This window comes from Diospyros lotus, chromosome 8 (assembly GCF_014633365.1).
Source record: "Diospyros lotus cultivar Yz01 chromosome 8, ASM1463336v1, whole genome shotgun sequence".
NCBI lineage: Eukaryota > Viridiplantae > Streptophyta > Magnoliopsida > Ericales > Ebenaceae > Diospyros > Diospyros lotus.
In genome coordinates, this window is record NC_068345.1 from 28,235,835 (window position 1) to 28,250,173 (window position 14,339).

General features: G+C 39.0%; 1 protein-coding gene across 9 annotated transcripts in view; it reads right to left on the reverse strand.

Moving 5' to 3' along the window:
- Positions 1-14,339, reverse strand: part of LOC127807998 (calcium-transporting ATPase 3, endoplasmic reticulum-type) — a 141,719-nt gene that overhangs the window by 13,549 nt on the left and 113,831 nt on the right. For 8 of the 9 annotated variants that reach the window (XR_008024844.1, XR_008024846.1, XR_008024847.1 and 5 more), the window contains 2 exons: positions 7,203-7,351; positions 93-198 (listed from right to left, as the gene is read on the reverse strand). Coding sequence is in view for 2 of the 9 variants with exons in the window: in XM_052346292.1 (XP_052202252.1) it covers positions 93-198; positions 7,203-7,351 (255 nt within the window). In the remaining 7 variants the exon portion in view is untranslated. The remainder of the gene's footprint in view (positions 1-92; positions 199-7,202; positions 7,352-14,339) is intronic. The other variant, XR_008024848.1, reaches the window with a different exon arrangement.

The following is a 14,339-nucleotide window of genomic DNA, read 5'->3' on the forward strand; positions in this document are numbered from 1 at the left end:
TCACCAAGTCCAGTTAATAACTCGAGGGAAAGGTGGAAAATACTCGGTGTAAAAAGAAGTTGCAGTAAGTTAAAAGGAAGAAAACCACTTACAGAGAAAAGAACAGATAAAGGCTGCACATACAAGATAAGTGTATGAAGGAGTATAGTAAGTATAATTGAAGCAACAAGCCACAAGTTACTCCAGGGACGAATAACACTGCAACAAAGCACAGTATCAGTCTTCTAATATTCATTTTCATATTTGCCCTTCCCTTCTTTTCAGAATACAAAGAAACAGCAACAGGACAATCTAGAACTCAGAACAAAGACAAGGATAGATTTCATACAGAAAAACAATAGCAGCTTGAAACCAAAAATAACATTCAAGATAAGTAACTGCTGGAAATATGCTCAAATTAAGGAAGATTTGGCCTTGATCCTAGAATATTCTAGGATTTATGTTTTATGTAAATATAGTAAGTCAAGGATATAAATTAGGATGCTGTCAATATTTAGTTTATTTTTTTCCTTTTTTGTTTATAATCCTCCCCTTAAAAGAGGATGTTGTTCTTGTTTATTGTAATCAATCAAGACATATGGTATTTGATTATTTCTAAGATGGTATCAGAGCTGGTTTAAATCATAGCCGTCCATTCCTTGTGAGACCCTAGGTCCTTTTCCCTTTGCCATAACTCGCAACCATCGGTGCCTCTCTATTGGCCGCCAACGCTCGGATCCGGCAACTTTTGGCCCTTCCCAGCCGTCACCGATCTCAGATCTACTGGTCGCGGCCACCCAAGGTTGTCTTTTTTGTCACTTCCTCCATCGTCAACCGCTAGATCGTTTCTACCTCCTACGAGTGCAAGTTCACCATTCAGGACGGTGACACCCACTCCGATTGAATCAGTTGTGTTTGCTTCAGCCACCACCAATTGCTCGCAGCCTATCTGCCTTGATCGCCTATTGCTTGTTGGCATCTTACATCGGCATCCACCTCCCAGATCTTGGTAACCTTGCTTTTTCTACTTGTTTTTCCACTCCTAATGTGATAAGTTATGTTGGAAGTCAGTTCTGAAACCACCCTAAACCTTGTCGTTGCCATCTAAACAAAAATCCAGCGACCCAGCCAAACCATTCTAGCACCCATTCTGTCCAAATCACCACAATTCGTTTAAATGGTGATAATTTTCTTCGCTGGTCTCAATTTGTCCAGATGTATATTTGTGGGCAAGGAAAAATTGGCTACATCACTAGAGATAAGAAGGAACCTGTAGTGGATGACCCAACACACTTCATTTGGGATGCTAAAAACTCCATGGTCATGACATGGCTGGTCAATTCCATGGATGAAGATATCAGTTCCAATTATATGTGTTATCCTATTGCAAAGGAATTGTGGGATAATGTAAATCATATGTACTTTAACCTGGGTAACCAATCTCAGGTTTTTGAGTTGACTCTGAAGCTGGGAGAGATTCGGCAAGGAGATGATTCTGTTACCAAGTACTTCCATTCATTAAAGAGACTGTGGCAAGATCTTGACCTCTTCAACACTTATGAGTGGAAATCTACTGAAGATTGCAACCACGACAAGAAAATGATTGAAGATGGCCGTATTTACAAGTTTCTTGTTGGTCTTAATATCGAGTTCGATGAGGTGCGAGGGAGGATTATTGGCCGATCTCTCCTTCCTCTTATTGGTGAAGTATTTGTTGATGTTAGAAGGGAAGAAAGCTGAAGGAGTGTCATGCTCGGCAAAAAAATTGTTGGTGAGTCAATTGAAAATTCTGCCTTGTTTACTGATATTGCTGCCTGCAAGGCTGTAAATTACCAGCGTAGGAGCAATGAACGGCCTTGGGTTTGGTGTGACCATTGCAACAAGCCATGTCATACTCGTGAGATTTGTTGGAAAATTCATGGCAAACCTGCCAATTGGAAGAGCAGCAAGCAAGGAGACAAGAGCAGTAACCGTGGGATCCCTACTGCGAATGAGGTTGACACAGGTTCCTTCAACAAAGAGCAGATTGATTAACTCTTAAAGCTGTTACAATCCAGTCCCTCATCTAGTATTCCTAGTGTTCCCTTGGCGCACACAGATAGAAAACCTAAAGCTCTCTCTTGTCTACATTTCTCTCCATGGGTTATTGATTCTGAAGCCTCCGATCATATAACTAGTTCTCCTTATTTATTTAATACCTATTCTCTTTGCTCTGGCAATGAAAAAATCAGAATTGCCAATGATAGTTTTTTATCTATTGTAGGAAAATGACTTATTAAACTAACCGAGAAAATTAATATCAATTCTATTCTTCATGTTCCTAACTTGGCTTACAATCTTTTGTCTGTTAGTAAACTTTGCAAAGATTCTAACTGTCGTGTTACTTTCTTTGAATCCCATTGTGAATTTCAAGATCAGAACTTGGATACGATGATTGGGCATGCTAGGATGATTGAAGGTCTTTACTACTTTAATGAAATTTCTTCTGGTATTAAAAAAGCTCAGGGCTTTAGTAGTACTAGTTCAATTCCTATTCAAGACACAATTATGCTATAGCATCTTAGACTAGGATATCCTAGTTTTGCCTATATGAAACGTTTATTTCCTGAATTATTTAAAAGAATGGATTGTTCTTCTTTTCAATGCGAAAGTTACATCTTGACAAAAAATCATCGTTCTACATTTTTACCAAAACCCTACCAAGCATCCAAACCTTTTTATATAATTCAATGTTTGGGATCCATCTAAAATTTCTACTCTATCTGGAAAAAAATGGTATGTTACCTTTATATTCCATGTTTGTGTAAAATTTCTACTCTATAAAGATAATACCCGTTTGTGTTGGGTTTATTTGATGCACAAAAAATTTGAAGTGGAATATTTATTCAAAAACTTTTACACTATGATTGAAAACCAATTTCAAACCAAAATTGGCATTTTACACTTTGATAATGGCACCGAGTATTTCAATGAGCACTTGAGGGAATTTTTGAAAACCAAAGGTATTCACTAGGGGTGTGCATTTTTTCGGTTCAACCGAACCGAACCGATCGGTTCGGTTCGGTTAATTATGTAGCTAAAAATCGGTTCGGTTATATTTATAAAAAATTTCGGACATTTCGATTAATCAAAATAACTGAATTCTCCTCCATTGCCCATTGTTTTTTCACCCCCACAGGCGGTTTACTGCCCATAGTTTCACCCCACCCCCACAGGCCACACACACACACAAACTTTTCTCTCTCCCTCACGCCGCGCCCCCCCCCCCCCCCATGTGACCCCCTGCACACTTTCTGGAGTCTCTGCCAAAAAGTCTCCGATTCCCCCCACCCCCCCAAAACTTCTCTCTCCCTCACCCCAAACCTCTCAAAGCCTCACGAGTCATGACATCGGACTCCCCCCCCTCCCCCTCTCTCTCTCGCACGCGCGCGCCAATCGGTTTGTCGCCCCCTCCCTCCGGCCTCACCACTGGTCCATCGCTTCCCTCCTGCCCTCAATTATCGTTCTCAAGAGACAAGACCCCTCTCTCTTCTCTCTCTCTCTTGATCTCGATCTCACTATCACTACCTCACCTTCGTCGCCCCCCTCCCGAACGTCGCCTCCCTCTTGCCGCCTCATGACCGTCGATCCCCTCATGCCGCCTCACGACAGTCTCTCTATCTCATAGCCACATGACAATCGAAGATGAAGGGCCATTTGGGCCTCTGGCCGAGCGAAGGGCCGAACTGAATAAAGGCTGGCCATTCGTCTTTGTCTCTGGCGTTTCATTTCCTTCCTATGCAGAGGCTGACATCGCCCCAGCTGCATCTCTCCCCCTCCGATCATGCTCGCCCATTCGGTAAGTTTTAGTGAAGTTCGGTTATACCGGTTATTTCGGTTTCGATTTTTCGGTTAGCATATCCTATCGGTTCGGTTCGACTCGGTTAGTGAGCTATGATCGGTTCGGTTCAATTGGTAAAAAAGTTGACAGTTCGGTCGGTTATAACCAAATGCTCTCCCCTAGTATTCACCACCAATCTACTTGTCGGCATACTCTTCAACAAAATGGCATTGCTAAATGTAAAAATAAACATTTACTCGAAGTAGCACGTGCCATCATGTTTTCTATGCATGTTCCAAAATATTTATGGGGTGAAGTTGTTTTGACGGCGTCCTATTTGATAAATGGGATACCTATTAAAGTATTAGAGTACCAAACACCTCGTCAAAGTTTTTGAATGTACTATGTATGTTCATATACCTACTCAATTTCGCTCAAAACTTGATCCTCAGGCTGTCAAATGTGTTTTCTTGGGTTATACCTCTCATAAAAAAGGCTATAAGTGTTATGATCCTCTCACAAAAAAGATCCACGTAAGTATGGATGTCTTCTTTGTTGAAAACAAACCCTATTTTACCAAAAATTTCCTTTAGGGGGAGAAATATGAAGCTGAAGACAATTTTTGGGATGTTTCTGTCCCCTTTCCAAACGCAATTTGTCCTACTCAGGAATCACATGTTTTTGATAATGGTCACTTAGGAAATTCTGGTTCTTTGATGCCAAGTAAAGGGGTTTCTCGGGCAGAGGGAGAATTACTACAAATTGATCATCATGATCTAAATTCTTAACTTTAAGTTTATACCAGGAAGAGATTTCATCAAATGAACAAAGACTTGAATGTCAATTCTGCACAAAACTAGTCTGAAAACTCGAGAAATGGCATTGTAGGTTCAAGAAATCCCACTTCAACTTCTAGTCCACCCCCTTCCACTTTACCTAATAGCTCCCAAGTTGATTCAACTATTTCCAATCTTTTACCTACTATTTCTGATCTTGATGTTCCTATAGCAATTATGAAAGGTGTCAGAAATTGCACTAAATATCCTATTGCTAAATATCTCTCCTACCACAGACTATCAAAGAATCATAAGGCTTTCACATCTAGGATTTCACACTTGTTTGTGCCAAGGAATATACAGGAAGTTTTGGATGATCCAAACTGGAAATTAGCAGTTATAGAGGAGATGAATGCTCTAAGGAGAAGTGGCACTTGAGAGATAGTTAACCTTCCCAAAGACAAAAAAATAGTAGGGTGTAAATGGGTGTTTACAATAAAATGTAAGGCTAATGGGAGTGTTGATAGGTACAAAGCCAAACTGGTGGCTAAAGCCTTCACCCAAACTTATGGGATTGATTATTATGAGACATTTGCTCCTGTTGCAAAAATAAATTCTATCAGAGTCCTGTTATCTCTTGCAGTAAATTCAGATTGGCCTCTACATCAACTTGATGTAAAAAATGTGTTTCTTAATGGTGATCTTGAAGATGAGGTCTTCATGAGTTTTCCACCGGGATTCAAAAATAAACTTGGGAGTGACAAAGTATGTAGATTGAAGAAATCCTTGTATGGTCTCAAACAGTCCTCAAGAGCATGGTTCGAATGCTTTGGAAAGGCAATTACCAATTATGGCTTCCTTCAAAGTTAGGCATATCATACTATATTTTATAAACGCTCAAAAGATGGTAAAGTTGCAATTTTGATTGTTATGTTGATGACATTATTTTAACTGGTAATGATGAGACAGAGTTAGCAGTCCTTAAGTAGAAACTTGCAAAGGAATTTCAAATCAAGGACTTGGGGATCCTAAAATACTTCATTGAAATGGAGTTTGCAAGATCCAAGGAAGGCATCTTTGTTGATCAAAGAAAATATGTTCTTGACCTTATTGGAGAAACAAGTTAACTTGGTTGCAGGGTGTTAGAAACTCCCATTGAGCCTAATGTGAAACTATATGCTGCCAAAGCTGAAGAAGTAAAGGACTAGGAACAATATTAGAGACTTGTCGGCAGATTAATCTACTTGTCTCATACGTGACCTGACATTGCTTTTGCAGTGAGTATGATGAGTCAATTTATGCACTCACCAGGGTCTAAGCATTTTGAAGCGGTCTACAGAATCCTAAGATATTTGAAAGGGATTCCTAGAAGAGACTTATTGTTAAAGAAACATGACCACCTGCAAGTTGAGATCTACACTGATGTAGATTGGGCAGGAAGTGTTAATGATAGGAGATCTACTTCAAGCTACTGTTCTTTTGTTGGGGGAAACCTACCTATCGAAACAAAAAACACAATATGGTGGCTAGAAATAGTGTAGAAGCAGAGTTCAGAGCTATTGCTCATGGAATTTGTGAGGGAATGTGGATCAAAAGAATACTTAAAGAATTGAAGTTTCCTCAGTCAAAACCTATAAAAGTCTATTGTGACAAAAAGGCTGCCATCTCTATTGCTCATAATCCGATGTTGCATGATCGTACAAAACATATAGAAATGGACAAATATTTCATCAAGGATAAGCTCGATGCTAGAATAATATGCATGCCATATCTTCCAACAATTGAACAAATTGCCGATGTTCTAACTACGGGTCTTCACAGGAAGCAATTTGATAAACTTATTGACAAGCTAGCTATGGAAGACATCTACAAGCTAGCTAGAGGGGGAGTGCTGGAAATATGCTCAAATTAAGGAAGATTTGGCCTTGATCCTAGAATATTCTAGGATTTATGTTTTATGTAAATATAGTAAGTCAATGATGTAAATTAGGATGTTGTCAATATTTAGTTTATTTTCTTCCTTTTTTGTTTATAATCCTCCCCTTAAAAGAGGATGTTGTTCTTGTTCATTGTAATCAATCAAGACATATGGTCTTTGATTATTTCTAAGAGTAACTGTAGAACTAGCATTCCTAAAGAAATAGACTTGTTGGCAGAATGTCAAAAGAGAAATAATGAACTCTGCACCTACTAAGAAAAGTAAAAAATTTCACTTGATGGAAATTGTTAACATTTAGGAGCCAAGTGGATTCAATCATTAACAAAAGAAAAAGGGTCCAAGTCTAGATATCCAGTGAATTCAAAATTAGCCAATTAATAAGCTGGAAGCTTCAGCTTTTTCAGTGTTCAGACCTGTTTGTATGTGTAATGGCTGGTGCAAAACAAGGTCACTTGATGCACTTTCAGATGGCAGAAAGTGAATGGCTAAAGTTTTACCCAATATCATTATTTTAGCTAGTTTTCTAAAGTAATTCATTGCATAGGGCGTTCAAATATGTGAGAAGCCAACAGTTGACTTCTCAGGTATGTAGCCACATAATAAGCCTTCTTCACACTAGGGAATTGGTCTGGGACAAAGATATACCATCAAATTTGAGCCGAAATTTCAGGTCCAACTGAATACTTACAGAAGTGATTGATTTTCGCTGAGATTATTCAAGGCATTGAACATCTCAACAACAACAAGCACTGTCATGGACACAGTTGATGGATGCCGATCATTGAATATACTACACGGGTAACTTGTTTCCCTTGTTGAGCAAGAGTCAAAATTCATCTGAAATAATCAAATTTGGTATTTAGTGTTTAGAAAGGATGACTCATGAACATGAATTCATTGTCAATGAAGATTATAAAAGCAATGATAATGACAAATATTTATTCATTTTTCCTTTTATAAATAAATATTTACGAAAAGGCTTGCTGGGGGGGGGGGGGGGGGGGGGTCGCAAATCCTGTACAAGAAAAAGACAAGAAGCTAAGCACTGCAAAGATCATTCACAAAGTATTAAGAGGAAAGCCTTGACAAAAGGAAAACTTTAATGATTTCTTTAAGAAGACAAAAATAAGTCCTTAAGCTCTCATATGCCTCTCTTTCTGAACATGCCAGATAATAGCAATAAATAAATAGTTATAGACTCAAATTATCTCCTATCTAGGCAAGCAGACTACACAATGCCAAAATAGCAAAGGTGCTGGCATCAACTGCTCTACATCAAATAAAGAATAAAAGGACTTCAAATATCCTGTGCCACTGTTCAATGCCAAAGCAAATGATCCACTAACTCCCTTTCTTCTTGCACAAAAAATAAATTCACCACCACCTGATCTCGCTTCCTTGAATTATTACAAGGATGGATACAAGAGACACAATTCAAACAAAAAAGGATTCCTTGGGAGGAGTTTTTTTACTGCACAGCTTCCAAGGGAAGCTCACTCTACCTTTGTCATCAAGGGCCATAAAGAATGAGTGAACAGAAAAAGCTCCACTGCTAGATGGTTTGCGGACCCATCTGTCCTCACCCTGTCCCACTCTAAAATGACTGTGCATAAAGTCAAACAGCTCTGTCAAGGATTCCAGTTCTCAGTGAAAAATATTGTGCGTGGCCACTAATTTGCCTATGAATAAATTGTACAGCATCGGGAACATCTTACACAATGGCCTATGGCACACCAATCATGTAGGCAAAATCAAACCTGGTTACCCTTCCTACCTCAAAAGACCTAAATCTAGAAAGAAAAGACCCAACACTAATATGACCCTTCCAAAGTCATGCTCTGTGAGGGGCCCCAATCAGACCCATAGACCAATCCTCCCCCACTCATCTCCATACTTCTCAACAATAACCTCATTCCACAAGCTCCCCCTCAAATATCCAAAGCCACTTAACCAAAATGATAGTGTTGAACGATCTTAAACTCCTAATCCATAAACCTCCCTTGATCATAGGAAAACATTCTATCCCAACCAACTAGATGATACTTGGACTTGTTAAAGATATGATCAAGTTTGAATTGAAATTAGTTTTATCTCTTGGATTAGATCTTTATCTCTGTTATAGATATAAGTTTGCGTTCAACTCTTGATTGAGTTGGTTAGGATCATCTTTATCTTAGTCAAGTTTATCTTTATCTTGTTTAGAATTGCCTAAATATATTGTACTTCAACCAAATTATTAGAAATGTAAATAGGCCCCAATTAACCCCATTTATATGCTTGTTTTCATAAATTTTCAAATGAGCCTTATACTTATACCCCATTTTTGTACTTATTTCAAATGCCTTGTCTTCCTCTAGATGTTGGCAATGTTTCATCTCTCTCTGGTTCTGGCCATGCTCCTATTTGTTGAGGTACATGTTCCACTTAGAATCCTCATCCTATTTATACTTTTGTGAGCTATCATCATTTGTCACCTGTGCATTCTGCTTTTGTATCTGCTATACCTTTTGTTTCAATTTCTAAAACAAATGTAAAGGCTCTTTCTCACCCTAGGTGGCAGCATGCTTATGATATCTGGAGTGTATAAATTTACAAGGGAATTAATGTAATTAGGGTACTTAGCATACTCTTATATATATACCTTGTACTAGACATTTTAGAAATATACATATTATTTTATTCCTCTACAAGGTATCACAGCAAGGTTCCAAACCCTAACCCTAACTAGTATCATCATCACCATCATTGCCACCACCAACATATTCATTGGTGCATCGTCTTCACTAGCGTTCATTGATTGTGCATCCTCATCGATTGTGCTCCTGATTTCCTATCATGCCCCAAAATCTAGAGGCCGTGACTTAAAAATTTAATTAAAAACATTCCCAAATTCTCTTTAATTTTTTTTGTATATATATATAGCGGAAACAAGATACATATCAAATTTATTTATTACATCCACTAGGGCCTAATTTCCAAAATTACATAAAAAGTGCACTTTAGATCTAACAAAACACAACAAACATTCCTCTGCACCTGAAAAGAAAAACCCCCAAAGATCTTTCCGATCGGGATTGCCTCTATACACATAACTACCCCAGAAAGGATCAACGCCACTAGAAATACCCTCGAACTTTTCCTTTTTCCCCTAACTTGGAATGATGTTAAAGCAAGGTGAATCACAAGGCTCAACAAGTATATAGAAAGAACAGGAAATGATTATAGCTGGACTTCCCTAGAACATCACGCATATCATGCCATATATTTAAACACATGCCAGTCTCATATACATAAACGACACACAATCCATGCCATGTCAGATGCCAGATCACAAACCATGCCATGTGCTCATTTATCACAATACCCAGCCATAAACATAATGCATAGATGCACACATAAGGTACTTGGGGCCCACGAAAGATGCACACATTGGCATGCAAGACCCTGTATACAAACTTGCCAGTAGTCAAGGACAGGCTACCAAATCAATAATATGAGCCCAAGGCTCTCGTATCACATCCACCAATATTATATCCACCACCACCATCATCATCATGTCAAGCCCCTGGCTTGTATATTAAGATCTCATATCACATATTAATGGAAGTCGCGCTTCCTTTCTATCATTGCCCACAACCTCTCCATGCAATGCAACACATAAGGAATGCAATGACTCTTGCAGCATTAACGTGATGGCAAGGCTCCCATAAGTAAAGCATTAGGCCATGCTAAGCCCAAGTAGGAATTCACACAAAGGAATGCTCTAAATGAATATGCTCGCCTATCATACACAAGTCGGCACTCAACAAGCCAACTGTGTCATGCCAATGCTCACGCTCCCAACACATACAAACCATGACCCCCAATGAATGCAACCCATGACCTAACATCATCATGCGAAGCAATACAACAACACAGTGTAATGCAACATAGTGATGTAGTCACAAATATTCAGGACCCAGTCCAAGGCTGACCTGGCCCAAGCCCAAACAATAACGCTATAGTATGCTACAATAGCACCGGAACAGTAGCGCTACAGTAGAACTCCATAAGTTTTTAGGATTTCGATTTTTTAGGATTTTTACTTTTATTCTACTCCATATGCTTTAAGATTTTAATTCTATTTCATATTTAATTAGCGTTTTATTTTTATTAGGATTCTAGTTGGATTTTGTTTATAAATATTAGAAGGATTTGAATTAGCTAAACACTATAAATATGCCTAGAACCTAGAGTTTGTAATTAGTTTTTCTCAATACAAATTTTGGCAACCAATTTGGGTTTTCTTAGCAAAACAGTTTTATTTTTGCGTCTTCTTGAAAGCTAAGCTTCGACCAATGAAATTTGTTCTTTCAAGGGTTTATTTTGGTGTGTTTTTTTTACACACACGCTACACGCTGCGTCACATAGCCATAAGTAAAATTACACACCCAACTTGATACCAACCATCTAGAACCTATCTCATTAGGGTACAACATCATTCCACAAAGAAAATGTAGGGAGGCCCAAGCCCTACTTGGCAAGTGAATACAAAATGCATCAAGAATGCTCGATAAGACTCTTCCAACCAGTTCAAGGAATTACAATGGAAGTATCATCACTTAGCCCATCGATGGCTCTCATCCTACTCCAATGAAGCCCGTAAGAAGGTTATTTATTCCCCAAAAACCAGAGCAAGGCATACTACTCGAAACAAAAAATTCTAGAATTTAAGCCAGGATTGGTAGGGCTACTATGTGCTCAAAACATAACCAAATGATCCAAGAAATATGCCAAAACAAAGCTTAAGAAGTCTGGTTTATGGAGCAAAAACTGGATTTAAATTTGGATACTACCACATAAAGTTATGTTCCAAAAACTGAAACATGGTCAGATTATGAGGAAACAAAGATTCCAGATTCAAGCATGAACTTCATAGGGCTCTTACGGGCTCAAAACTTGGTCAAATGATTCAAGTCTTATACCAAAATAAAGATTATGAAGTCTAGTTTATAACGTAAAAAATGGATCTCAAATCAAATATAACCACATAAAGTTATGCCTGAAAGAGTACAACATGCACAAGCTGGCCCAAATTAAAAGGTCATTATGTTGAAATGACTAAGTATCTTAGGTCGAACAAAATTAACTTATGTCGACCGAAGTTGGGCAGACTTCTGGCTTCTAAGCCTAGGTCGACCGAAATTTCACTTAAGTCGACTAAAGTTGGGCAGAATACTGGCTTCTAAGCTTAGGTCAACCGAAATTCGACTTAGGTCGATCGAAGTTGGGTAGAATATTGACCCATGATCTTAGGTCGACCGATCTTTCAACCGAAGATGCATAAAAGCTTGCTGGACGACTTAGGTCAACCGAAGACCGAAGTTTGACGGAAAACACGAACGAACACGAAACTAACAATACAAGCAAGATACACCAACTTCTTGCATTCCTCCTAACTCTAATCAAATTAAGTATCATTCTTTGGGTATTATAGGGTGAAACAAATCCTATTTTGAAACTCAAAAGACCCAAACAAGAATAATCAAGAATTGAGGAAGATTTACAAACCTTTCTACATACTCACATGCAAGAACATTCTTTTTAAAAACAGAGGGTTTTCATGCTTAAATCCTCAAAATACAACATGATCAAATGGTTTAGAAGGGAAATAAAGGATTAGAACTTGCATTTGGAAGAAAAAGAAGGGAGAGAAGTTGCACATAAATGGAGAAGAGAAGGGAACTTGTCTTTCAAACGGAGAAGGAAGAAGATTGTCAAGACTAGAACTTGCACCATCCAAGAAACCCTCAAGGAACAAGGAGATAAAGGAGAGAAGGAAAGAAGAAGAAGAAGAAAGGAGATGAAGAATAGAACAAGAGTGGCTTGCACGCCACCCCCATATGCTCCCCCATTTATTTTTTCCACTTTTCTTTTCCTTTTTCTTTTACTCAATCCACTTTATACGTACACACATATATATAACCCCACTTATTAATCCTTGCTAGTGTATCTTGCTTGTATTGTTAGTTTCGTGTTCATTCGTGTTTTCTGTCAAACTTCGGTCGACTGAAGTTTCCACTTTGGTTGACCTAAAGCCCCTAAGCAAGAGACTCGTATTGGATTAAAACATGAGGATACAAAGAAAACATAGCTTTGTATACAAAGGTTTTAATCCTATAGGTGTGCTTATTGATCGTTTCTCTCGCCAATTGCCACGACAATTAGACATCCATACCTTGGCCAAGGTTTCTGATTTCATGGAGAATGGCTCTCAGAATTGGCCTGACCTTTTCCCCTGTCCGGCTTACAATCTTATTAGGAATCACCTTCCTAGTCTCCCCCGCGTTCAACGTTGGGACGAAATTTTTTGGCTCCCAGCTGCAAATGGTGTTTTTTCGGTTAGGGCTACTCTTAAGGACTTCCAGGATTAGCACCCCTGGGTCCATTGGCATAGGCTTGTGTGGTCGTCGGAGTGTATTCCAACTCATTCTTTTATTCTGTGGTTTCGGGAGCATCTTTCTACACTTGACCGTATTAACCATTTTTTGTCTTTTCCGAATAGATGTTTCCTTTGCAGGATGAATATGGAGAGACATAGTCACCTTTTCTTTGAGTGCCCCTTATTTCAGAGAGGTGATGACATTCTTCCACAGATCTAAGAAATTCAATTGGCCTTGGCATCAATGGGATTCTGGAGTGCTTTGGGCTATTGCGAGATGGAGTGGCAAGGGTCTGTGGCAGGTGGCGAATAGACTGGTGTTTCATGCTGTAGTGTATTTTATCTGGAGGGAGCGCAATAACAGGTGCTTCCGTGATCAGAAGAAATCTACCTCTCAATTGAGTTATCAGATTCAGTGCGCTGTGTGGGCCCGTTTGACGACTCTCTGACTCAGACTGTCTATTCAGAGTTATGCTCTTTGTCATATTTGGCATCTTCTGAGGGACTAGGTTCTCGCTCCTCATTGAGTTGTTGTTTGCTTGTTGCTAGTGGCTGGCTTTTGTGATCCTGTTCAATGCCAGTCCCTTCGGTACCTTGTGTTCGATGCTGCCTCTCTTGTTGGGGCTTGCTTCGTTTGCAGTTTTCCTGCTTGTGATTAGTACAATAAGTTTGTTTTTCCGAGATGGATTGTTGCTTTCGATCACTTCCAGGCTTTTGTTTATTTTCTGTACATATTGTCTTTTATTTTGCTTTTCCTACGTTTTTCTTATCTTTAGCTTTTTTCTCTTCTTTTGGCCCAGTGGGTGATCATTATTATGTTCATGCCCCTAGTTTTGGGTCGGTCCAGGGTATGCCTTAGCCTTAACTTGTAGCCGTTTCGGCTTTGGTTTGTGTTTTATGAATCTCTCACTTATAGAAAAAAAAAAAAAATCTCAAAAACTGCACGATTTCTAGCTTCCCAAATGTGGTAGACCGTGGCTGCCAAAGCCATCCTTTTAACCCGACTCAGCTAGGAAGACCCTTTAGCTTGATACTGCAACCACTTAGCTTTAAAACGGAGAAGACCCTTTAGCTTTATATATATTTTCCACTTTCCTTTTTTGTTCTTTCTAGTTCTCCTAGTCATGGGGTAATTCATATGGGTGTCGTGGTGGTGGATGTACTTGACCCTAGCGTTCCTACTATAATCGTATTGGTCACCTTTGGGAGACTTGCTATAACTTACATGGTTGCGCACCTCAAATGACCAACACAACCAACATTACTATTGGTACTTAAGGGGGTCAAAAGGCAATCACTTCTAGTGCTTCACCAATGACTATCACAAAGGGAGAGCATACTTAGTTCCTTCCATTTTGAGTATCACAACAAGCTACTTCACCTATCGCATCTCTTGCTCACATT